Here is a 27,282-nt window from a genome sequence, read left to right on the forward strand (position 1 = left end):
AGTGCAGTGGCACAATCATAGCTCACTGCAGCCTCGAACTCCTGACCTCAAATAATCCTCCCAAGTATCGGGCACTACAGACACACCACCGCATTGGCTAATGTGACTTCTGACAACTCATTTCCTGCATATACTGTGTACACATTTAAAAAAAAAAAAAAAGAACAATATAATGCCTTCCTCACCAAAGTATAGAGAGTTTAACCAATGACTATGAAGAATATTTTAAAGGGTAGCTTGTTCAGCATATGGACTTGAAGTTTACCAAAAATACGATGAGAATTCCAGATCAACAAAACAAAAAGAAGCTGACCTGTGGAGGTGCCAATGGGAGACTTGACCTGTGTGCAGCTGAGAAAGCCAGTACTGCCTTTTGCTGAGAACCAAGCTCGACTGCAGTTCTCCAAGCTCAGTGGGCCTGATTCTAAGTCCTCAACAAAGATAATTTCTGGTTCAAAATAGCAGATTGACCAATCAAACTTGTTTATCTCCTCTTCCTTCCAAACGCTACTTAAAAGACGGTAAAAGAACAGCAGATGAGCAATTCCAACAAAGGTTTGAAAAGTAAGTTATTGGAGGAGTGATAACTCAATCAAGAAGGGGAAAATGCTACAAACTAAGTGTCCACAGAAGAGAGACACACACCCACATATGCAGAAGCCTCAGTGCACTCACACTCAGAGACACTAGGTCCTAAGAAAGGCAGGGGTAAGGAACTAAGGGGCTCAGATAAAGTCAGGATAAGGAGCAGTCCAACGCCCAGGTCCCTCCCAGATTCTGAGTATCATGCCACTCCTCTATCTCCCATAAGGGACCAGAGATTTTCTTCTCTGGAGGAGCTGAAGCAGAATGGCTATGGGTTCGGGGCAGAGTGCTCAATGGATAACTGGGATGGACGTGGAACTGAGTACAGGAGGATTATAGAACACTGAAAGGGCACCCTCAGCTCCCTTTCCTCTGTCCACTCACAGAACATACACCACCATCTCCCCACATCTTCTCCTTACCCCAAGAAGGAGAATGAAGGCATCTATGAAGGAGAAATTAATCACCCCAGAACAGACCACCATCTCCGCACATCTTCCCCTTACCCCAAGAAGGAGAATGGAAGCATCTATGAAGGAGAAATTGATCATCTCCAGAAAAGAGTCACTAATGCTGCCTTAGGGAGCAATTTGGCAACAAAGCCACCTGCCCACCTGCAACTCACCAGCTAACAAGGCCTATCCACACATAGAGACTTTCTGGTGAGGTTTTATAACCTCACACTTAATACCAAACTAGCATCACAGACATTTGGAGAAAGCTTCCATCACAAAGAAGAAAGTTGAAAAGAAATCAAAAGGAAAAAGGAATCCAGAGAAAATGGAAACAGAGGAAGATTAATTTTGAATGTCATATCCATATTCATATCAAGGTCATATTCATAGAAATGGTATTCAGAATGGCACTGGACTCAACACTGGATGCTAGAGGTCACTGGAGCAATGTCTTCAAATTCCAGATTTAAATTAACTTGCAACCTATACCCAGCCAAACAGTCAAGATGGTGAGCAAAATAAACACGGACATTCAAAGACTCAAAATATATGCCATCTACTTATCCTTGTCAGGAAGCTACTATATAATGTGTTTCAGCAAAATGAGGAAATGAATCTACAAAGAGAAATAAATGGCCTGCCACAAATAGCAGGTCCAGTGCAAGGGAAAAGCAAAGAGAAGTCAGAAAACAAGAGCTGTGCGCCAGGCCAGAGAAAAACCAGTCCCAATTGGAACAGGGGAGAGAGGCTCCAGAAGGAAAAATATATAGATAGATAGATTGCTTTTTATCTTGTTTAGGCATTTGATAGAGCTATTGGGGCATTTGGGGAAAATATATTATTGTTATATTAAAAAAAGTAAACAAATAAAGATGGAGCAATTGTCAAAAATTGTCAGGAAATGTCATCCTAGAATACTAACTGGCTAAGCAGTGACCAATATTTATATTTATATTATATTAACAATATAAACACATAGTATTAACCAAAAATTACAATCTAGCTTTTTAAGGAGAATGGGGGGATGGATGTCCAAAGCTGGGAGAGAAGAATGATGTAAGAAACCAAAATGCTCACCTAGAACCAGGAAGTAAATATCAAAAATGATAAATCAAGAAACAGTCGTATAAACAAAGTATTTAGAAACAGTCAAGAGTTGTTCCCTCCCCAGAGCAGGTCTAGACTGGGGGCAGGGTAGGGTGGGGAAATATGGTTTTATATTGATAACAGATATAATGATATCCAACATTTACTGAATATTTACTATTTTCTAGTCATATACTCTAGGTGCTTTACACATATTATCCTAAAATTCTCTCAACAACCTTATGAACAATGTATGACCTGCATATTTAGAAAACTGAGGCATAAGGAAACTGAGTAACTTCCTCAAGGTTACAAAGCTAGGAAATGTGGGAAGCTGGGATTCAGAACCAGGCAGTGTAGCTCCTAAGCTGGCCCTCTTAGTTGGTATGTTATACTGCTTACAAATTTTATTACTATACAAGCTAAACCATCGGCATTTACATAGTCCAGCATCCCTAAAGAGATGTCTTCCCCTTTAATCATTCTGGCTGCTTGAGTATAAAAAACAGTTTCTAATAAATTAATCTGTTAATGGTTTCATGCACTTGACATTCCTTTTACATTAATATTGGTCATTGTTAAAATACACACATGTTGGTAACACGGTTTTTTTTTTTCCGAGATAGGGTTGCACTCTGTTGCCCAAGCTGGAGTGCAATGGTATGGTCATAGCTCACCACACCTTGGAACTCCTGAGCTCAAGAAATCCTTCCACTGCAAACTCCCAAGTAGTGGGGACTACAGGTACATGTCACCATGTCTGGCTAATTTTTTTCTTTTTATGGTACAAGTGGGATCTCACTATGCTGCCCAGGCTGGTCTCAAACTCCTGGCCTCTAGTAATCCTCCCATCTCAGTTCATAAAGATAACTTGTTTCTAAAATGAAGGAAAGGTGTTTGTTTTACCTTAATCCATAAAAAAGCAATAGATTTATTTTCTCAATCTAAAACGATTTAGGAAGCTTAGTAAAGACTCTGCTTAAGAAGTAGATACCAAGTTTTAATTATCAAGTTAGTATCACTGCAATAAACAGGCAAAACATCTACACACACACACACACACACACACACACACCACACAAACTTTTCTCACCTGTACCATCAATCTTTTGTTTAAAAATCATGTGTTTTGACGTATCTGAAAAAAAGATAGTTCTTTCCTTGGCATCAAAATCAATCCCAACAAAGAAAGAAGGATTCCCTGAAACTGGAACCATGACATCTTTCTGGGTAGACAAGGTGAATGGGATCCCACGAACAGCAAGTTGGGATGAAAAGATGAGGAAATTCTGAATAGCTGTAGGAAGAGGAACACAGCACAGTCAGCCAGAGCATGGTTCTTGCCCCTCCTCCCAAATTCCAGATAAATGCATCCATAGAGCAAACATTAAATCGTAAAATATAACTCTGAAATAAATATAAAAAATAAATTTGTGGAAAACATAGAAATAATAGAGAGAAGGAAAAAAAAAGGTAACCAACTGTGAGGGTGATACAAGTATTAAATCTTCCTTCTTCCTAAAAAAGTATCCTTAAAATTTATTCATATGAAAAATGATATCCATGTGCGTAATTTATAAAATAGTATTAGCTGAACTCTGTAGTAATTCCATAACAATCCTCAAGTTGGATTAACTTTTGCATAGAGATCTACACCAAGAACCTCACTGTAGATACCACGATAATTAACAGTAAGCAGAAATATAAAGAAATAAAGGAGTTAAAAAAAAGGGAAGGAAGGAGAGGGATAAAGGACATAGGTAAGAAGAAGTGCTGTTTAAATTCAAAGATTGTGACAGTATGCCAGGAAATCAAGAAGATGAAGGAGGTGTGCCCAAGACAAAGATAAAAATTGCAGGAATGGAATTTAAAAGCAAAATTATTAGACAACCCACTAATGATATAATAGCTATAAATACACATTTTTTTTTTAATGAGGGTGATTTCCTGAATCTAGGACTAGTTAAGAAGTTAACAAATTTGTCTGAGTTAGAATAAGAGAATTTATATACTGTGCTAGAAACAGCAACATCTGGAGAGCAAGAATTTGTCACAGGCACAGAAAGGAGAGTTGTAGGAGTGAAAATAAGAAAAACAAATATTGTAGGAGTGCATTTCATCATCAGCTGGGGCCCAGACAATGGCTTAAGTATGAATAAATGTGTAGGAAACCAAAGAGGAAGAAAGAAAACCTTCAAGGTAAGAATAAAATCAGGTATATGGAGGCAGATACAAGAAAGTTTAAACTGAAAGGTGAAACCATACGTGAGGAACTGAGTCACTCCAATGCTCAGGAGTTTACTTTGGAATACAGAAAAAAAAAAAAAAAAAAGTAGATTGAATTCAGATGATGTGATTACCTGATTGAAAGGGGCACAAGTGGTGGTCTAGGAGGAGTCAAAGTGGGGAGAAGTGCCGTACTTTCCATCAAAGTTAAGGTTAACATCTAAAGTAGAAAAGGTATACGTAGTATAGAAAAGAGCTCAAAGTCAATAGGATCTGTCATCGGATAGGATTAAAATAGAAAAGAAAAGAAAAGAGCTCAAAGTTTAATCATATAGAATTTCAAGATCTTGGTTAATAGGAGAAAAATGTTTCAAGAAACAAAAGAGAAACAGCCCAGCACTTTGGGAGGCCGAGGTGGACGGATTACGAGGTCAAGAGATTGAGACCATCTTGGCCAACATGGTGAAACCCCGTCTGTACTAAAAATACAAAAAAAAATTAGCTGGGCCTGGTGATGCACATCTGTAGTCCCAGCTACTCGGGAGGCTGAGGCAGGAGAATTGCTTGAACCCGGAAGGTGGAGGTTGCAGTGAGCCGAGATCACGCCACTGCACTCCAGCCTGGTGCCTGGCGACGGAGCAAGACTTTGTCTCAAAAAAACAGAAAACAAACAAAGGGGAAAGGGAACCCAAGAAAACCCTAGATGTGGGATTAAAGCAAAATCCCAAAAGACAGAAAATTACATTTTCAAACATAGCTCTGTGTATAGTAGAAGTGGTGCCTACCAAGGAAGACACCCTGTGGGCTACGGAAAGCTTATTTGCAGTGAAGAAGTTAGAAAGGGAGCTGGCCCAGTTCACAAGCAGCAGTTAGTCTAGTTAGAAGCTTCGACATGCCTACACCTGTGCCACCTGCCAACAACATCCAAAACAGATTTCTTTTTTTTTTTTGAGACGGAGTTTCGCTCTTGTTACCCAGGCTGGAGTGCAATGGCGCAATCTCGGCTCACCGCAACCTCCGCCTCCTGGGTTCAGGCAATTCTCCTGCCTCAGCCTCCTGAGTAGCTGGGACTACAGGCACGCGCCACCATGCCCAGCTAATTTTTTGTATTTTTAGTAGAGACGGGGTTTCACCATGTTGACCAGGATGGTCTCGATCTCTTGACCTTGTGATCCACCCGCCTCAGCCTCCCAAAGTGCTGGGATTACAGGCGTGAGCCACCGCGCCCGGCCCCCCAAAACAGATTTCTTACCAATGCAGCGGCGCTCATCCATATCCAGTTGGAAGCCGAATGTGCATTTGCAACGGAAACCCAAGCCATCATTATCTGTTCTGTGGCTGAGGACACAGACCTGCTCACAGCCTCCATTGTTATCTTTACATGGATTGGTAGCTGGAGGGAAAAATGCACAGGGATAAATTGCAATTAGAAATGTGTAATTATCCAAGACATGAAGCTACTGCTAGCCTTTTTCACCTATAGTTGAAATAGAGTAATGAATTAGCAATGCTTTGAAAACATCACTAACTGGTTATTACCGAATATATCCACATCTGGCTACAGTAACCCTCCCAATTTTACTGCTGCTCACCCATCCACTCACCAAATGATGGTGGCAAAAAAAAAAAAAAAAAGAAAGAAAAGAAAGAAAGAAAAAGAAGGGCGTGGTGGCTCACGCCTGTAATCCCAGCACTTTAGGAGGCCGAGGGGAGTGGATCACAAGGTCACGAGATCGAGACCATCCTGGTCAACATGGTGAAACCCCGTCTCTACTAAAAATACAAAAAATTAGCTGGGCATGGTGGCGCGTGCCTGTAATCCCAGCTACTCAGGAGGCTGAGGCAGGAGAATTGCCTGAACCCAGGAGGCGGAGGTTACGGTGAGCCAAGATCGCACCATTGCACTCCAGCCTGGGTAACAAGAGCGAAGGAAGGAAGGAAGGAAGGAAGGAAGGAAGGAAGGAAGGAAGGAGGGAGGGAGGGAGGGAGGGAGGGAGGGAGGGAGGGAGGAGGGAAGGAAGGAGAGAGTAAGGACTCCTACAGCTGTCTCCCCAAAAATTACGTCAGAGTATGTCTGCTATCCTCCATGATTAGAAATAACTGTCAAAAATACCCAACACTTCACCACTTTTTTGCCATTCATAGGATATAGTAAATATTACTCACTGGATGCTTACTTTGTAAGTAAACCAACTTAATAACCAATAGCTCTAAGAGGTATTATTCCTCCAATTTTACAGAGGAGGAAACCAAGAATCTAACAGTTAAACAACTTGCCCAACATTATTCAGCAGCTAAACAGCTTACCCAGGATTCAAAGCCAGATCTGATTCCAAAAATCAGGTATATGGAGGCAGACACAAATGTCTGCAACACAAACTAGTTTCTACTTCCAAAAGTCACTCTTAAAGTAGTGACCTTAAGAAGATCACACTATACGGTACAAAGGCTGACACAGCTAGAAATTTTATATCTGCTTTTAAGATTGTCTTCTTAGCCTTTGAATTATCCTTTAAAATATTCTTTTTATCTTCTTAGATGGATTGATTTGGGGACACAATAGGCAGATGTCATTCTCAGCCAAATAATGGAAATACTCATTTGAGTGAACACGTCGATCATTGATCTAATGGATCTAATGTGAAGGCAGGTCTAAGTTTAATAGTTGTGAATTGAGTGTAAAAACTATTCCAAATAGGTATTTCCAAAAATGTTTTCAGATAAAATATATATTTTCAGGTAAGTATATATTTTCCCAGAATGATGACATTGAAGGATATTCATCTAAATATGTCAGTTCTAGTGGCTGGGCTTTTGTTAAATTAACCAAATTACTTTATAGTCTTTTCATCCTAAATAGATCCATCACTTAACATGAAAGTTTTAAAGCAAATCTGTTTTTCTCTAAATTACTGTTCACCAATATTAAACTTTCTATCAACATAGTAGAATTTATATTTCTTTTTCTTTGATCCACAAGCAAATAGAGAAAAGAGCCATATACAGTTCAGAGAGATGCATCAAAGCTCAAGCTATAACCTGGAAACATAAACAAAGCTTGCAATAGGCCAGGTGCAGTGGCTCATGCCTGTAATACCAGCACTTTGGGAGCTGAGGCAGGAGGACTGCTTGAAGCCAGGAGTTCCAGAACAGCCTAGCCAACATAGTGAAAACCCAGTCTCAGAAAAAAAAGAAAAAAATGTATGGTAAAATAACAGAAGAAGACTAAACAGTCCAGAGAGACACCAAACCCAGTTGGCCTAAGACAGATTAATCAGAACCAAAGAACAGGTGCCATACACATGCAACAGAGAAGAAGAAAGAAATGGTTCGGACACGACCTAAAATGAACACTTAGACATGTCATTTTTTTCTATGGGACCTGTTTCCTTAACTGTAATATTAGAAGTTTGAAATAGAAGATGTTTTTCCTAGTAGAATGAGGATAGGTATTTTGGTTTGGTTTGTGAGCTACTATACCCTCAAGCATCTTTATACGTGCCAATAAATGTCTGTAAAATAAATCTCTAAATTCCCTCTAGATCCATCATTTAACTCTAAAATACATCACTTTCTCCAAGAATGTTCCTAATCTGCAGAACCAGTTTCAGAGAGTTTAACGCTCTGGGTAACCCTTCATATACTTGAGAATGCCACCCAAATTACATGAGATCCCCATTATTAACTTCCAAAGCTTTGAGAAAACCTTCCCATCAAGTCTGGTACCAAGCATGGCTACCACTTTTCTGAGGCTTACCATAGGGCTGCCTGAGAGGATGGTAAACAGTCACTCCATAGGGCCTCAGGGAAGTCTGGTAGTACACTTGTGGGTTGGTCTCTGTGAACTTGTTTGCCTTCAGCACGGCCATCTTTGTCCAATCAGTAAAGAACACCTGACCTTCAAATAAGCTTATTCCAAAAGGATGAGGAATGAGGGAGCCTCCATGAACTACAGTCTTCCTGTTATAAAAGATACATATATATCATACAATTTATTAGTTTTGCTTTATCATAATTAAAGCTGTAGTTAGTTCACTTAAATGCCTGAAAAGCTAAATAATTTCTTTTCACAAATATGGAATAGATAGAAAAGATATATTTTAGATGTATATTTATTTCTATCTACATATGGTAGAAAGATTTTCATGTTGTCTCTTGAAAAAGACCCTTGAGATATAGGTGATGGGGAGGAAGGCAGCAAACCACATTGCCGTGTATGTACCTATGCAACAATCTTGCATGTTCTTCACATGTACCCCAAAACCTAAAATGCAATGCAATATATATAAAAAATTAAAAATTTAAAAATTTAAAAAATTTTTAAAATAAATAAAAAGACCCTTGAGACTTACATTCCGGTCCCAGTCAATCCTTTAGCTTGTCCTAGGGTTTTTTTTAGAATTTACTGTTTTCCCATTTGCTCTTCATTCCTTTTAGGTTGCCCCACATCTAAAAGACTAAGATGTGAAATAGCATTTTGAACACCATGGGTGAAAGAGTATACCAGGACTTTGAAAGTCTGGGAGAAGATGGCTTCACCAATTATTTTCCACTGCACCACTGACCATTTCCTAGCAATTAGGGAGCAGAGCAGTGAGTGGTAGAGCTCAAGCCACAGCAGACACCCAGGTCTGTTCCTGACGTCACTATAAGGAGAGCAAGAAACGATGCCACTACCAATCTTATGCATCTGCTTGATGAAAATGTCAACTGATCATACTTGTAATGGAGACCCAAAGCCATTTAACTGGGATAAGAAAACAGAAGTAAAATTTCCACTAAGCAAAGAGTGTAAATCAACAATGCTCCCCATGACTACGTTTCCATAAACAATGATTCCGTTAGACACATGAACAGGGTGAGGTGGAGGACAGTTGATATGGGAAAACTCTTATTTTCTTTATTTGGGCATAATACAAAGACCTCAAAGAAAAATCTTACCATCCCCTGAAAACTAAAAAGCACAATAGAGCTCTAAGAAAAGATTTGAAGATATTAAAGCTGGGAAACAGGCTAAAGAGGAGTAAACAAAGAAAAGTGAGGTGACAGGTTAGTGCACACTTTGAAACATTCCATAATGACATGGTACATTAAGATCGGAGAATAGTTTCTTTTTCAATTAGCAAATTCCAGAACCCTGAATGCCACCTGCTGGCAAAGCAAGAGATTTTATGATTTCAGCTCTACTCGTGAGCTTTAGTATTTCTTTGATGTTTCTTCACAGTCAGCAAACCACTCAAATCTTTCCAAATCTTCATTGATTTTTATCTTTTATGCTTTACTTTTTTTACTTTAGTAAAAAAAAAGATTGAGACTATATAATGTAATGCTAAAACATCCCAAAGAGGAAAAAAAATAGGCAATTTCACAATTGTTTCATGTGACTTACTGGGTTAGCTAACTTTTTCCCAAAATTTATTCATATCCTCCACATGGAAACTAGTCTCAGTGATACGAAGTCACCACATTAATACCCAATCACTTCATTTAACCAAGCAGTTCTAAGGATATACAATCCAGTGGCAAACTGTGATATCACCCTTACAAAATGGAAATACAAGGGGAAACAAAACTATCATATTGCTTTCATTGAGAAAACAATAAAATCAGGTCATTGGGAAAAATTTAAATAACCAGCCTATTTGCTGAATCCACAAAGAATAATTTTTGGGTCAAAATTTGAAGAACATGTTTTACTCAATTTTTGAAAATACCAAAAGGAGAAGTTCTAAAGTAGTTTTTTACATTAAATTATCATTAACTCTAACCAGAGTAAAAAGATCAAAAAAAAAAAAGTGCCATATTCAGCCAGGTGCAGTGGCTCACGTCTATAATCCCAACACTTTGGGAGGCCGAGGTGGGCGGATCACTTGAGGTCAGGAGTTTGAGAGCAGCCTGCGCAACCTGGTGAAATCTCATCTCTACTAAAAATACAAAACTTATCCAGGCATGGTGGTGTACGCTTGTAATACTAGCTACTAGGGGGCTAAGGCAGGAGAATCACCTGAACTTGGGAAGCAGAGGTTGCAGTGAACCAAGATCACATCACTGCACTCCAGCTTGGACAACAGAGTGAGACTCCATTTCAAAAAAAAAAAAAAGTGCCATATTCTACATTCAAATATTGCCATTTAAGTATCTTTGTATACCAAGAAAAAATACAATAAAGAGAATTTCTCCTTGAAATTTGAAATATATAAGAGCAGAGTAAAATCCAATTAATTCCAGTGGGTAACATCAAATACCTAATAAAACGTGCATTTATTGGGGGAAGGTTGGAAAATTAAAAGGGAAAGTGGTCTTGAGAAATAAAGCACAAATGAACTCAGGAGAGAATGAAAATAATGTGCATCATCTGGGACTGAGGGAGAAGTTGGTGAGGAGAAATCAAAGAACAAATGCTGGAGGTTAGATTTAATTAGCATTTACCTCTTGTATTATGGGACACAAGAAAAGTTAACAAAACACAGCAGGTCACTTCATGCAAAAAATATCAGTACAAAGATCATTAAATCTATCATGTCAACCAACAAGGCAGTATTTTAATTCTGGTCCTTTGATATTCCTCTCCAGCCATCTTATACACTTTCCCCAAAACTTACAAAGCCATAAAAAATATTTCTTACCGGGAGGCCAAGGCAGGTGGGTCACCTGAGGTCAGGAGTTTGAGATCAGCCTGGCCAACATGGTGAAACCCCACCTCTACTAAAAATACAAAAATTAGCTGGTCGTGGTGGCAGGTGCCTGTAATCCCAGCTACTCAGGAGGCTGAGGCACAAGAATCGCTTGAACCTGGGAGGCCGAGGTTGCAGTGAGCTGAGATCACTCCACTGCACTCCAGCCTGGGCAACAGAGACTGTCTCAAAAAAAAGAAAATACTTCTTACCTTTGAATTCCATCATAAGTTACAGTTTCAATGTAATCAAACCGAGAGTCAACCCAGTAAACACGCTTCGATATCAAATCCAGAGTTATCCCAGCAGGCCATCCCAGCTTCGTTTTCACCAAGTCCTTACGGTTGCTGCCATCCATGAACGCCCTTTCCAGCTTAGGTTCCCCAGAAAGGCTCTCCCAATCTGAGAAAAATAAATAACTACAAAAGAAAAACAGAAAATGAAAGAATCTGGTATTTTACAAGTTTACTCATGAATTTTTTTTTTAATAGTGTGTTTGGATCAATGGAAATTTTATCCCGCTGATTAGAGAACCACAAGTGTATAACACAACAGGGAAATTAAGTACTTTTAAAAACAGAGACTGTGGGATCAACAGGAGCATCAATGGTTCCAAATAGCAACTATTATGATGCACTAATATGGTGGCCTAAAAGTTCATAGTCAGCCAGTCAGGCACAGTGGTTCATGCCTGTAGTCCCAGCACCTTGGGAGGCTAAGGCACAAGGATCCCTTGAGGTCCATAGTTCAAGACCAGTCTGGGCAACACAGCAAGACCCCATCTCTACAAAAATTAAAAACTTAGCTGGGCATGATGGCACCTGCCCATAGTCTCAGCTACTCAGAAAGCTGAGGTGGAAGGATTGCTTGAGTCCAGGAGTACAAGGCTGCAGTAAACAGGTGATTGTGCCACTGCACTCCATCCTGGGCAACAGAGCAAGAACCTGTCTCAAAAAAAGAAAATCATATTCACCTTCTGAAGTTTCTCCTCTGTTCCCTTTATCTGTCCTTTGCTTCTCTTTTTTACACCCAGGAAAACTTATAACTACCTTTTAAAATAAGCTATCAAGCAATTTTACTCCTCAATTTTCCTTTCTGAGGCACAGCCTGAGAACATTTCCATCATTTTCAAGGAAGGACAGCTGATATAATGAAGTAAAATTGAATAATCATCATTCGCCAAGACTAAAATAGCCTAAAGCTTATCCAAGGGTCCTAAGACCCAATTGTGAAATTCTAGGAGAAAGCTAAGTCTCCTATAACACTTCTCAGATGTGGAGATCGGGAAATCTGAATTTAAATCGGAAGAAAAGCATTATCAGGTTGCTGGGTTGATTCAGACTGAACAACTTGTAATGAGATATTAGCATTGATATCTCAATCCCAGCCTGTATCAAGAAAGTTCTGAAAGAAATAGTTCCAACTTCTTTTCCCATCTTTAAAAATATTTACAGCTAATTCATGTTAGAATAATCATCTTAATAATAATAAAACATAAGTAATGTTCAGTTGCAATAATATTATTAGATTGAGTTAGAACACAGAATCCAATCTCTTAGCTAGAAAAATGTGGCAAACATTAAGATTCGTACCCCCAAAACAACAAGTATTTTTAGTACACCAGTAGGTATGTTTGGATGACATGTCCTTAAATAGGATTATATTTAATAAACTCTCCTAAAGCTTCTATGAATAAGTGCACAAAATAGACATGGGTTCTAGAGTACAGAGCCTAAAAGAAATCAGAATGAGCTTTCAATTAATCCAATGGCTATGCAATGTATAGGGGGAGAGATAAAATTCTAAAAATACAGGAATCAATGTTTTCACATCACTTACCCAACAGTTGGGTCCACGGCAATTCCTCTAGGATGCCCCAAGTTTTCAGTTATAAGGGTAACCCGGTAGCTTCCATCCAAATTTACCATATCTATGCGGTTGACCTTGGTTTCCACCAGATAGAGTTTATTATTAACCCAGTCCACAGCCAGGTTCTCTGGAGTTTCAACAGAAATATTGAGAACCTCTTGGATATTTAAACCATTAATGTCAACTGAAAAAACCTAAAAGAAAAACCAAAATTATTATATTTCTTCACCATAACTAACCACGTGTTTTGTTTTGACTTTTTAAGCTAAAATCAAATTAGAATTGCTAAAAATCCAAATTCCCAATTTTTAGAAATTTCACGTTATTTAAATAAATGAGAATTGTATTGATGGTACAATAAAATGTGAAAGGAAGAAATAAATAAAATTCCATAACTCTTTAGGAGTTTCTGAAATTTATGTTTCAAAAATCTCTATTGCATTACTCCAAGTTGAGATGAAACCCATCACACTTTACTTTCCAAATAAGACAGTGTAACAAAATTTTGGCCATTAAACAAAATACTGTCAATATTTGTTACTAAAACCCCAATCACAGCTCAATTTAGAAAATGCAGGTAAAAATCTGATTTTTATCATCCAGAAAAGAAGTGTGCTTTTTACATTTTAAATGATCAAATATCAAAAATTACGATCAAATATCTATCCAGTTTTGAAAGAATGTCTACTATGTCTTTTAATTAGGCTTTTGGACTCTACTTCGAATACAATTAAAAGTTGCTCAAGGCTAATCCATATAATAGACTGCTTTGTTTAATAGGTCACAGGTAATAGTATAGCATGGAAAAGGTGCTGATTAACATAAAATATCTCAAGGGCCTTTTTTGTTAGAAAACAAAGGAACTTTCCCCTCCACTCCCTCCAAAAGTGGAAGCTATCAACACTTTGTGCTCAGGGTTCCATTCAGCTCCTGAAATTTCTATTTACCTTATTTTGCACGGTGTCTGTCCAAAAAACTCTTTGCAGGTGATAGTGGAAAGCCACACCCATGGCCACTCCACGATTCTGAGACTCCACTAGGATCCGGAAGTTCCTTCCATGAATATCACCAATTAATAAATCCCAACCATTGGAGAAGATAACGGAGGTCTCGCCAACTAAATGTGAAGAAGGAAGGCATCACCACTCCTTCAGGTGAGCAAGGATGGGGAAGCAGCTTACAACTGATATTTTTTTGCTTTTTTAAATGCTATCCTCTATGTTATCTTACCTGATTTTAACATAAACCTATGAGGCAGACGGCGGCGGCGGGCGGCGCGGAGCGGCGGCGGCGGCGGCGGCGGGCGGCCCGGGGCGGCGGAGGAGGAGGGCCTGGCGGTGGCCGCGGAGGGCGGGGCGGCGGCGGCGGGCGGCGGCGGCGGGCGGGCGGCGCGGAGCGGCGGCGGCGGCGGCGGCGGCGGCGGCGGGCGGCGGCGGGCGGCGGAGGAGGAGGGCCTGGCGTTGGCCGCGGAGGGCGGGGCGGCGGCGGCGGGCGGCGGCGGCGGGCGGCGCGGAGCGGCGGCGGCGGCGGCGGGCGGCCCGGGGCGGCGGAGGAGGAGGGCCTGGCGGTGGCCGCGGAGGGCGGGGCGGCGGCGGCGGGCGGCGGCGGCGGCGGCGGGCGGGCGGCGCGGAGCGGCGGCGGCGGCGGCCGGCCCGGGGCGGCGGAGGAGGAGGGCCTGGCGGTGGCCGCGGAGGGCGGGGCGGCGGCGGCGGGCGGCGGCGGCGGGCGGCGGCGGGCGGGCGGCGGCGGGCGGCCCGGGGCGGCGGAGGAGGAGGGCCTGGCGGTGGCCGCGGAGGGCGGGGCGGCGGCGGCGGCGGGCGGCGCGGGGCGGCGGCGGGCGGCGCGGGGCGGCGGCGGGCGGCGCGGAGCGGCGGCGGCGGCGGCGGGCGGCCCGGGGCGGCGGAGGAGGAGGGCCTGGCGGTGGCCGCGGAGGGCGGGGCGGCGGCGGCGGGCGGCGGCGGCGGGCGGGCGGCGCGGAGCGGCGGCGGGCGGCGGCGGCGGGCGGCCGGCCCGGGGCGGCGGAGGAGGAGGGCCTGGCGGTGGCCGCGGAGGGCGGGGCGGGGGCGGCGGCGGCGGGCGGCGGCGGCGGGCGGCGGCGGGCGGGCGGCGCGGAGCGGCGGCGGCGGCGGCGGGCGGCCCGGGGCGGCGGAGGAGGAGGGCCTGGCGGTGGCCGCGGAGGGCGGGGCGGCGGCGGCGGGCGGCGGCGGCGGCGGCGGGCGGCGGCGGCGGGCGGCGGCGGGCGGGCGGCGCAGAGCGGCGGCGGGCGGCGGCGGCGGGCGGGCGGCGCGGAGCGGCGGCGGCGGCGGCGGCGGCGGCGGGCGGCGCGGAGCGGCGGCGGCGGCGGCGGCGGGCGGCCCGGGGCGGCGGAGGAGGAGGGCCTGGCGGTGGCCGCGGAGGGCGGGGGCGGCGGCGGCGGGCGGCGGCGGCGGGCGGCGCGGAGCGGCGGCGGGCGGCCCGGGGCGGCGGAGGAGGAGAGCCTGGCGGTGGCCGCGGAGGGCGGGGCGGCGGCGGCGGGCGGCGGCGGCGGCGGGCGGCGGGCGGCGGGCGGCGGCGGCGGGCGGGCGGTGCGGAGCGGCGGCGGCGGCGGCCGGCCCGGGGCGGCGGAGGAGGAGGGCCTGGCGGTGGCCGCGGAGGGCGGGGCGGCGGCGGCGGGCGGCGGCGGGCGGCGGCGGGCGGGCGGCGCGGAGCGGCGGCGGCGGCGGCGGGCGGCCCGGGGCGGCGGAGGAGGAGGGCCTGGCGGTGGCCGCGGAGGGCGGGGCGGCGGCGGAGGGCGGGGCGGCGGCGGGGGCCCTGGAGGCGGCACCGCCCCCTGTCCTGTCTCCTCAGTGCAGCTGGCCGCCGACCCGCCGGTCCAGGGCAAAGGCCGAGGCTACTGGGGCGGAGCGGTGGGCCAGGCGGCTGCGAAGTCGGCGGTGGCTGGAGTGGGCGTGGAAGCGACCGTCATGGCGTTCTAAAACCTAGCCACCCAAACCGCAAACATTTAGGATCTCACAGTTTTTGCATTTTAGGAGTCTAGACACAGCCCAGCGTGAGCCACGCCCCTCCCCCTCAGGCGGCCACGCCCCTCCCCTCAGGAGGCCACTGCCTTTGTGAGGCCGCTGCTTTTGTGAGGCCGCTGCCTTTGTGGACTGCTGGGGGTAGAGGCTGCAGTCAGTCGTGAGGCCCTGGCTGTACCTGGTTGGGTCCAGATAGAGGGGCAACCACGCGCGAGAGAAGGAGAGTGGAGGAGCTCGAAAGGACTTCTATAGGAGAAAGCCTTAATTCAGTGAGTTCACAAATGAAGCCGAGATCTTTTCTGGAAGGGAAATAATAACAATAAGTCAAGGAGTATACTGAATATTTATTTCAGATATTGACGCTGGGGGTGGAGGCTGCAGTCCATCCTGAGGCCCTGGCTGTTCCTGGTTGGGTCCAGACAGAGGGGCAATCGCGTGCGAGAGAAGGAGAGTGGAGGGGCTTGTGCCGACCATGGAGCACAAACAGCAGTGCGAGTGCAAAGACGTGAGTGGCCGCAAGCCAGGCGGCATTTTTCTCTGGTGGCCACAGGCATGGTGGGGAACGGGGGCAGGGATTGCCACTCAAGCAAGGGTCGCGAGGGTCGCGATGCTCCCAACTGTCCCGCTTCAGGAGGCTGCCCTGTTGTGGCACCCGGGGGCAGTGGCGGTGACTCAGACTGTACCGGCCGCAACTGGCAGGTGCGGGACGCCAGGGGAACTGGTGGCCCGGGAAGCGGGAGGACTTCAGGAGGCCCTGAACCCTGCCTGACTGTGTGATTCTTCTGTGTCTTTGGTTGGAGTGGAAGTATTGATCTTATTTTATAAGTCATACTCCCCTGCTTCTTTATACCTAGTGTTCTTTTATTGGATGCCAGACATAACTTTTACTTTGTATACTGAATATTTTTATGTCCTTATAAATATTATTTAGAATTTTTGGATGTAGATAATTTATTTGGAAACAATTTGGTTATACAGGTCTTGCCTTTTATGATTTGGTGGTGGGGCCAGAGCCACGTTTAATCTGGGGCTAGTTGTTCCCTGCTAATGAGTTAAAACCCATCTTAGTTCTCTACTCAAAGCCTTATGACTTATGAAGTGTTTCCAGTGTAGCTTTACAGTGAAATATTTCTAGTGGGAATAGGCATATTTTTTACACCTAGGTAGGTTCCAGTGACTGTTTTCCCCAGTCCTTTAGGAAGGTCTTTACTGTAGTCTTGGGTAGTTGTTTTACATGTGCTAATCTATTTCTTGCTAAAAGTTTCACTCTTGTTACCCAGGCTGGAGTGCAATGGCGTGATCTCAGCTCACCACAACCTCCGCCTCCTGGGTTCAGGCAATTCTCCTGCCTCAGATTCCTGAGTAGCTGGGATTACAGGCACACACCACCATGCCCAGCTAATTTTTTGTATTTTTAGTAGAGACGGGGTTTCCCCATGTTGACCAGGATGGTCTCGATCTCTTGACCTCGTGATCCACACGCCTCGGCCTCCCAAAGTGCTGGGATTACAGGCGTGAGCCACCGCGCCCGGCTCTGGGTTTTTTTTTTTCCTATATGCATTTATCTTCTTTCTAGTACATTCAACAGTAGCCAAGATATTCACAAAGGGTAATCACATTTAATGTACTATATTATGTTTATGTCTGGTAGACCTGAGTGATATTTGGGTAAGCCCTCAGGAATCTTCCAATTGAAGATAATTGAGAAATTACTTTAGCTCACCAGGGCAGCCATGGATACGATACTCTATCTGATCAGAAACTGGATTAGTCCTCTGACGATGTGTAGAAAGGCAAATTGCTTGTGTATTAAATGTATTCTTTGTGTTTGATCACAAGGGAAATTTACCCTTTGTTATTCTCTTATTTTTGTAACATTACAAGTCAAGACAGGACTGATAATCCATTTTTAATATATTGTGACATTTTAAATAAATTGTTTTACATTTCTAATGACAAGTTAATATTAACCAATACATTTTCTTTAATATTGCAGAAACAACACGTTCTAAAAAAAAAGGGGGCTTATTTACAAAAAATACAAGATACGGGTTTTGAAAGAAACAAAACGGGGAAAAATACGTTGAAGCATGAAGGTAAAGATGGAACACATGGTGAATGTGAGAACATTAAAAGATGATGTAGCTAAGTAGGAAATGCTTATCTACCTAAATATCCTTTTGTAATCCTCTGTGTATTTACACTCTTAGGCATTCTAAGAGGTGTGAAGTGGTATTTTATTGTGGTTTTGATTGTATTTCCCTGAGATTAGTCATGTTGAGCATTCTTTCATATACTTTTTTGTTATTTGCATGCCTTTGCTTGATAAATTTATTTAGGTCTGTTCATGTATTTTGCTCATTATTTGTAATATCGTTTGTTTTTTTGGTTTTTTGTTTATTTGTTTGTTTGTTTTTGTTTTTGTTTTGAGATGGAGTTTTGCTCTTGTTGCCCAGGCTGGAGTGCAATGGCGTGATCTCGGCTCACCGTAACCTCCGCCTCCTGGGTTCAGGCAATTCTCCTGCCTCAGCCACCTGAGTAGCTGGGATTACAGGCACATGCCACCATGCCCAGCTAATTTTTTGTACTTTTGGTAGAGACGTGGTTTCACCATGTTGACAAGGATGGTCTCGATCTCTTGACCTCGTGATCCACCCACCTAGGCCTCCCAAAGTGCTGGGATTACAGGCATGAGCCACCGCGTCCGGCCCTGTTGTTGTTTTTTCACCATTGAGTTGTTTCAGTTTCTTACTTTGGATAACAACACCTTATTAGACATATGGTTTATAAATATTTTACACAATTCTGTAGGTTGCTTTCTCACTCTGTGGATTGTTTTACAGCAATGCAAAACTTTTAAACACAATCTCATTTTTCTATTTTTGCTTTTATTGCCTGTGCTTTTAGTGCCACATCCAAACATATTGCCTAGATCAACATCAAGAAGCTTTGTATGTTTTCTCTTACAGTTTTATGCCTTAAGGCCTTACATTTATATCTTTAATTCATTTTTTGTTGCTTTTTTTATATATGATGTGAAGTAAGGATCCGATTTAATTCTTCTGCCTGTGGACATACGGTTTTCCCAACAACATTTATGGAAAGATTATCTTTCCCTATTGTTTCTTTTTTGTGTTATTATTAATTGGAAAATAGTTATTTTCTTTATTAAGAAATTTTTATTTTATTTTAGGTTCAGTGACACATGTGCAGGTTTGTTTAACAGATAAACTTATGTCTTGAGGGTTTGTATTTCATCACCCTGGTACTAAGCCTAGTACTAGTACCCAATCATCATTTTTTCTGATCCTCTCCCTCCTCCCACCCTCTACCCCCAGGTTAGCCTCAGTGTTGTTGTTCCCCTCTTTGTGTCCATGGTGTTCTCATCATTCAACTCCCACTTATAAGTGAGAAGATGAGGATTGGGATTTCTGTTCCTGTGTTAGTTTGCTAAGGACAATGGCCTCCAGCTCCATCCATGTTCATGCAAAGGACATGATCTAATTCTTTTCCATGGCTGCATAGTATTCCATGGTGTTTTAAAATATGCACCCTATTTTTAAAAACCTAGTCTACCATTTATGGCTATTTAGGTTGATTCCATGTCTTTGCTATTGTCAGTAATGTGCTGCAGTGAACATACACATGCATGTGTCTTTATGATAGAATTACGTATGTTCCTTTGGTTATATAGCCAGTAATGGGATTGCTGGGTTAAATGGTGGTTCTGTTTTCAGCTCTTTGAGGAATCATCACACTACATTCCACAGTGGTTGAACTGATTTACACTCCCACCAACAATGTATAAGTGCTACCTTTTCTCTGATAACTTGTCAGCATCTATTATTTTTTCATTTTAATACTAACCATCCTGACAGGTACAAGATGGTATCCTCACTGTGGTTTTGATTTGAATGTATCTAATAATCAGTAATATTGGGCTTTTGAAAAATATGCTGCTAACTGGATGTTTATCTTCTTTTGAAAAGTGTCTGTTCATATCCTTTGCCTTCTTTTTAATGGGGTTGTTTGTGGTTTTTTTCTTGTAAATTTGTTTAGGTTACTTACAGATGCTGGCTATTAAACTCTTGTCAGATGCATAGTTTGCAAATATTTTTCCTATTTTGTAGGTTGTCTGTTTACTCTGTTACTAGTTTCATTTGCTGTGCAGAAGCTCTTTAATTAGATCTCATTTGTTAATTTTTGCCCTTGTTGCAATTGCTTTTGGCATCTTCATCACGAAACCTTTGCCAGTTCCTATGTCCAGAATGGTATTACGTATGTTGTCTTCCAAGGTTTTTATAGTTTGGGTTTTACATTTCAGTTTTTAATCCATCTTGTGTTGATTTTTATATATGGTATAAGGAGGGATACAGTTTCAATCTTCTGCATATGGCTAGCCAGTTATTCTAGAACTATTTATCGAATAGGTTATCCTTTCCCCATTGCTTGTTTTTGTCAGCTTTGTCAAAGATCAGATGATTGTAGGCCTGTGTGTCTATTTTTATGCTAGTACCATGCTATTTTGGTTACCTCAGACCTACAGTATAGCTTGAAGTCAGGTAGCTTGATGCCTCTTGCTTTGTTCTTTTTGTTTAGGATTGCCTTGGCTATTCAGGTTCTTTTTTTGGTTCCATATAAAATTTAAAACAATGTTACCTTGTTCTGTGAAGAATGCTATTGGTGGTTTGATAGGAATGGCATTTTATCTGTAAATTGCTTTGGGCAGCATAGTCATTTTAGCAATATTGATTTGTCCTATCTATGATCATACAATCTTTTTCTATGTGTTTATGTCATCTCTGATTTCTTTAAGCAGCGTTTTGTAATTCTCAGTGCACAGATCTTGCATCTCCCTGTTTAGTGGCATTTCTTAAGTATTTCATTCATTTTGTGACTGTTGTGAATGACACTGCATTCCTGATTTGGCTCCCAGCTTGACTGTTTTTGGTGTTAAGAATGCTAGTAATTTTTGTACATTGATTTTGTATCCTAAAATTTTCTGAAGTTGTTTAATAGTGTAAGTAGATTTGAGCTGAGACTGTGGGATTTTCTAGATATGGAATCATGTCATCTGCAAACAGGAATAGTTTGGCTTCCTCTTTTCCTATTTGGATGCCATTTATTTATTTATTTATTTATTTATTTATTTTTGATTGCTTGATTGCTCTGGCCAGGAATTCAAATACGATGTTAAAGACGAGTGGTAAGAGAGGCCCAACCTTAACTGTGCCAGTTTTCAAGAAGAATGCTTCTAGCTTTTGCCTATTCAGTATGATAATGGCTGTGGTTTATTATAAATGGCTCATTATTTTGATGTATATTCCTTTGATACCTAGTTTCTTGGGAGTTTTTAATATGAAGGGATGTTGAATTTTACCAAAAGTCTTTTCTGTGTCTATTGAGATGATTATGTGTTTTTTTGTCTTTAGTTCTGTTTATGTGATGAAGAACATTGATTGATTTGTATATGCTAAACCAATCTTGCATCACAGTAATAACACCTACTTGATTGTGGTGGATTAGTTTTTTGATATGCTGCTGGATTTGGTTTGCTAAAAATAGTTATTTTCTGGACGGATAGTGGCTCCTGCCTGTAATCCTAGCACTTGGGAGGCTAATATGGGCAGATCACTTGAAATCAAGAGTTTGAGACCAGCCTGGCCAACATGGTAAAACCCCATCTTTACTAAAATGACAAAAATCAGCCAGGCATGGTGGTGTACACTTTTAATCCCAGCTACTCAAGAGGCTAAGGCAGGAGAATTGCTTGAACTCAGGAGGTTACAGTGAGACAAGATCACACCACTGCACTCCAGCTTGGGTGACAGAGCAAGACTCGATCTCCAAAAAAAGGAAAAAAAGAAAGAAATGGTTACTTTCTATGTTTATATGGCATAATGGAATGTTTCATTGCATGTGTATATTGTGGAATGATCAAATAAGGCTAATTAGCATCTATGTATCTATATCTATATCTCACCTCAAATATTTATTTATTTTTTGTGGTGAGAACATTTGAAACGATTTATTTTAAAATACCCATTGGGTTTCTTTGGCATCCTTTTCAAAGATCTGTTAACCACAGATATGTAAATTTATTTCTGGGTTTTATATTCTATTTTGTTGGACTATAGGTCTGTTTTCATGTCAGTATCATACTGTTTTAGTCATTGTGGTTTTGTAGCATACACTATTTTGAATCAGATAATGTTATGCCTAATTGCATACCTTTGTTCTTGCTCAAGATTGTTTTGCCTTTTCAGGATCTTTTGTGGTTCTGTATGAATTTAGGATTTAAAAAATATTTTTGTAAAGAATGTTATCAAGAATCTTATTAGGATTGCAATGAATTTGTAGGTCACTTTGTGTAGTATAAAAATTTTAACAATGTAATTTTTCTAATTCATGAACCTGAGATGTTTTTCCATTTATCTGTCTTTTAAAACTTCAGTCACCAATGGGTTCTAATTTTTGCTGTACAAGTCTTATATCCCTTTAATTAAGTTTATTTCTAAGTATTTTATTGTTTTTGTAAGTGGGCTGGTATTTCTTTCTTAGTTTTGTCTTTGGGTAGTTTGGTCACTGAAAATCAATTGATTTTTTAGTGGTGATTTTGTATCCTGCCACTTTACTGAACTCATTCATTCTAACTTTTTTTTAACTGAGTCTTTAGGTTTTCTATGTATGTGATTATGTGATCTGCAAATAGAAATAATTTTACTTCTGTACACCAAATTGATCTAACAGACATGCACAGAAATTAGCACTTAACTGAAGAATGCCACACATTCTGCTCAAACATACATGAAACACTCTGTGGAAGAGATCATATGCTGGGTTACAAAAAAAAATCCCAAAAAATTTAAGATCAGGCCGGGCGCGGTGGCTCACGCCTGTAATCCCAGCACTTTGGGAGGCTGAGGCAGGTGGATCACGCGGTCAAGAGATCGAGACCATCCTGGTCAACATGGTGAAACCCCGTGTCTACTAAAAATACAAAAAATTAGCTGGGCCTGGTGGCACGTGCCTGTAATCCCAGCTACTCGGGAGGCTGAGGCAGGAGAATTCCTGAACCCAGGAGGCAGAGGTTGCAGTGAGCCAAGATCGCGCCATTGCACTCCAGCCTGGGTAACAAGAGCAAAACTCCGTCTCGGAAAAAAAAAAAAAAAAAAATTTAAGATCAAAATAATTACATTTATATTTTCCAACCACAATGGAACTAAACTTAAAATCAATAACAGAAGAAAAGCAGAAAACTTAAAATCACCAATAAATTAAAACTAAACAACACATTCTTTAGAAACCATTAGGTCAAAGAGGAAACCAAAAGGGAATTTTAAAATTGTCTCCAGGCAAAACAAACAAAACCCACAACATACCCAAATCTATGGAATGCAACAAAGGCAGATCTATAAGAGTAGCTTATAGCAATAAACACATAGCATTAAATAAGAAGATCTCAATTCATCTAACTTTACACCTCAAGTAACTAGAAAAAGAAGAAAGTAAGTCTGAAGTCATAAGAAGAAAAGAAATAAATATTGTCATAAATAAATAAAATAGAAAACTTAGAAAGCAATAAGAAAAATAACAAAACTAAGAATTGATTGAAAAAAATAAAATGGGCAAACCCTTGGCTAGACTAAGAAAAAAAGATAAATCACAAACAAAAAGGTACATATTAATATATCTTTCAAAAATAAGAAGGATAATAAGGAACTCTTATAAACAGTTATATACTAACAAATTGGATAAACTAAAAGAATTGAATGGATTACTGGAATCATAAAACCTACCAAAACTGTTCAGACCCTCTGAACAGTTCAATAATGAAAAAGGAGACTGAATCTGTAATCAAAACGTTTTCAACAACTACAACAACAACAACAACAACAACAACAACAACAACAAAAATTGCCAAGGACCAGAAGACTTCACGAGTAAATTCTATCAAAACATTTAAAGCATTGTGGAAGACAGTGTGGTGATTCCTCAAGGATCTAGAACCAGAAATACTGCTTTACCCACACCATCTGTAAACTATATTTTCCAAAATTGTGGAATTTTTGTGTTTTGTTTCTGTGGGTTTTTAGTAAGTTAGTTAGTTAGTTTGTTTGAGATGAAAGTCTCATTCTGTCACCCAGGCTAGAGTACAGTGACAAGATCTCAGCTCACTGCAACCTCCTGGGCTCAAGGGATTCTCCTGCCTCAGCCTCCTGAGGAGCTGGGATTATAGGTGTGTGCCACCACACCCAGCTAATTTTTGTATTTTTAGTAGAGATAGAGTTTTGCTGTTGGCCAGGTTGGTCTTGAACTCCTGACCTCAGGTGATCTGCCTGCCTCAGCCACCCAAAGTCCTGGGATTACAGGTGTGGGCCACCTAACCTTGCTGGGTTATGGTTATATTTAAAAATTCTATTGTGCCAGCTCCAGTGGTTCATGCCTGTAAACCTAGAACATTGGGAGGCCAACACAGGTGCGTTGCTTGTGCTCAGCAGTTTGAAACCAACCTGGGCAAAATGATAAAACCCCGTCTCTACCAATAATACAAAAACTTAACCAGGCATGGTGGCACACATCTCTGGTCCTAGCTGCTTGAAAGGCTGAGATGGGAAAATCACTTGAACTTGGGAGGCAGAGGTTGCAGTGAACCATGATCATGGCCAGGGCACTCCAGCCTGGGCAACAGAGTAAGACTCCCCCTCAAATATTAAATGAGAAAATATAAAAAATTATTTAAAAATAATAACAACCTTCCTGCTCTATATTTTACTCTGAATGTACAATTCAACACTGAACATTTTGATGTTAGTTGTCCTGCTTTTCATTGGTTTCTGTGTATTTTTTACTTTCCCTCTTAGAATCCCTGTCAATGTTTTCTTCCACAGTTTTTACAGTGTTAGGTCTTATGTTTAAATCCATCCTGGATTTAGGCATGGGCAAGGACTTCATGACTGAAACACTAAAAGCAATGACAACAAAAGCCAAAATAGACAAATGGGATCTAATTAAACTTTTGCTGTGCAGAGCACAGCAAAAGAAATAATCCTTAGAGTTGAACCGGCCACCAACAGAATGGGAAAAAATTTTTGCAATCTACCCATATGACAAAGACCCAATATCCAGAATCTACAGAGAACTTAAACAAATTTACGAGAAAAAATAACCCCATCAAAAAGTGGGTGAAGGACATGAACAGACACTTCTCAAAAGAAGACATTTATGTAACCAACAAACATATTAAAAAAATACTCATCATCTCTGGTCATTAGAGAAATGCAAATCAAAATCACATTGAGATACCACCTCATGCCAGTTAGAATGGCCATCATTAAAAAATCTGGAGACAACAGATGCTAGAATGTGGAGAAATAGGAACACTTTTACACTGTTGGTGGGAGTGTAAATTAGTTCAACTATTGTGGAAGACAGTGTGGCAGTTCCTCAAGGATCTAGAACTAGAAATATTTGACCCAGCAATCCCATTACTGGGTATATAGCCAAAAGATTATAAATCAATCTATTATAAAGACACACGCACACGTATGTTCATTGCAGCACTGTTTACAATAGTGAAGACTTGGAACCAACCCAAATGCCCATCAGTGATAGACTGGATAAAGAAAATGTGGCACATAGACACCATGGAATACTATGCAGCCATAAAAAAGGATAAGTTCATGTCCTTTGCAGGGACATGGATGAAGCTGGAAACCATCATTCTCAGCAAACTGATACAGAAACAGAAAACCAAACACTGCATGTTCTCACTCATAAGTGGGTGTTGAACAATGAGAACACATGGACACAGGGACACAGGGAGGGGAACATCACACAGTGAGACCTATTGTGGGGCTGGGGGGTACTAGGGGGAGGGATAGCAGGTGGTGGGGGAATTGGGGAGGGATAACATTAGGAGAAATACCTAATGTAGGTGACAGGGGATGAATGCAGCAAACCACCATGGCATATGTATACCTGTGTAACAATCCTGCAAGGTCTGCACATGTACCCCGGAATTTAAAGTATAATTAAAAAAGAATCCCTTTCAATGTAATAGTTACATTGGTGCATGTTTCTTGCATTTCTAACTTTGATAACAGTTTTATTTTTAATTTATTTGAATTAGTACCAGAAAATTAAATCTCTAGTCATTGACATTGTTGATTTTGGTAACATTTATATTATATATTTTTAATTTATTTGAATTAGTATCAAAAAACCTCGGCTTTAAATCTCTTTTCATTTATGTTGTTAAATTTTCTTTATAGCTAAGTATGTGATATGATATAGGACATTTTTAAGTGTTTCATGGATATGCAAAAAAAAAAAAAGTCTGATTTCTGTCTGAGGGATGCAAGTTTTTTTTTTTTTTTTGAGACACAGCCTCACTCTGGCACACAGGCTGGAGTGCAATGGCATGGTCCTCAGCTCATTGCAACTTCTGCCTTCCAGGTTGAAGCAATTCTCCTCAGCTCATTGCAACATCTGCCTTCCAGGTTGAAGCAATTCTCCTGCCTCAGCCTCCTGAGTAATTGGGATTACAGGCACCCTCCAGTATGCCTGGCTAATTTCTGTATTTTTAGTAGAGACAGGTTTTCGCCATGTTGCTCAGGCTGGTCTCGAACTCCTGACCTCTGGTGATCTCCCCACCTCAGCCTCCCAAAGTGCAGGGATTACAGGCACTAGCCACTGTGCCTGGCCTTTCTTCTTTCTTAATGAAAAATGTGTTTAAGTAATTTCTCATTTGATATGATAGGCACTGTGATCTTTTGGTAGATAATAATGTCAGGTTAAGAAAGCATCTTTCTATTTCTAACATGTAAAACTTTCTTATTAGTGGTGAAAGTGGACATTTAAAAATATATTTTATGTGTCTGTTAAGACTATGATATTTTATTGTTAAAACAACCACACACCCTTGATTAAATCAATTTTATCTATTATGTGTTTTTCTTCTGATACATGTGTAGATTAAATTTACTAACAATTTATTCAGGATTTTAACATCTAGGTTCTTGAGAGAGGTTGGGTTATAATTTGCTTTTCTCATAATATCCTGATCTGGTCGGTTCTAGACAGAGGGGCAACCACAGGCAAGAGAAGGAGAGCGATGGGGCCCTTGCCGACCCTGGAGCTGTACCTCTGCACCTGCTTCAAGCCTGCCCATGGCACCATCACCAAGGCAGATGCCATCCTCCAGAGGGCAGATGGACAGCAGTGCCAACACGGGACTCACTGCAAGCCAGGTGGCATCTTCCTCCAGGGGCTGCAGGTATGGTGGGGAGTGGGGGCAGGGATCAACACTCTAGCAAGGGTCTCAAGGATCCCAACTGTCCCACTTCAGGAGGCCGCCCTCTTGTCACGCCTGGGGCTGGTGGCAATGAC

The 27,282-nt window shown here is 42.0% G+C and overlaps 1 protein-coding gene and 1 long non-coding RNA gene across 2 annotated transcripts in view; one reads left to right on the forward strand and one right to left on the reverse strand.

Annotated features, from left to right (window-relative positions):
* Window positions 1-14,138, reverse strand: part of LOC135273585 (low-density lipoprotein receptor-related protein 2-like) — an 84,144-nt gene extending 70,006 nt beyond the window's left edge. Inside the window, exons 1-7 of the mRNA XM_064372774.1 lie at window positions 14,126-14,138; window positions 13,843-14,012; window positions 12,866-13,089; window positions 11,239-11,445; window positions 8,110-8,312; window positions 5,605-5,745; window positions 3,220-3,423 (exon numbers count right to left, since the gene is read on the reverse strand). Of these exons, the coding sequence (XP_064228844.1) occupies window positions 3,220-3,423; window positions 5,605-5,745; window positions 8,110-8,312; window positions 11,239-11,445; window positions 12,866-13,089; window positions 13,843-14,012; window positions 14,126-14,138 (1,162 nt within the window). The remainder of the gene's footprint in view (window positions 1-3,219; window positions 3,424-5,604; window positions 5,746-8,109; window positions 8,313-11,238; window positions 11,446-12,865; window positions 13,090-13,842; window positions 14,013-14,125) is intronic.
* A 1,907-nt stretch (window positions 14,139-16,045) lies between these two features.
* Window positions 16,046-27,087, forward strand: LOC135273671 (uncharacterized). Its single transcript, XR_010341486.1, has 4 exons — window positions 16,046-16,160; window positions 16,245-16,396; window positions 17,888-17,987; window positions 26,973-27,087. It is a non-coding gene; the product is annotated as an uncharacterized LOC135273671 (long non-coding RNA).
* Window positions 27,088-27,282: the final 195 nt, after the last annotated feature.

Source organism: Aotus nancymaae, unplaced genomic scaffold (assembly GCF_030222135.1).
Source record: "Aotus nancymaae isolate 86718 unplaced genomic scaffold, 86718_ANA_hifiasm-v0.15.2.pri h1tg000008l, whole genome shotgun sequence".
In the NCBI taxonomy this organism is placed as follows: domain Eukaryota; kingdom Metazoa; phylum Chordata; class Mammalia; order Primates; family Aotidae; genus Aotus; species Aotus nancymaae.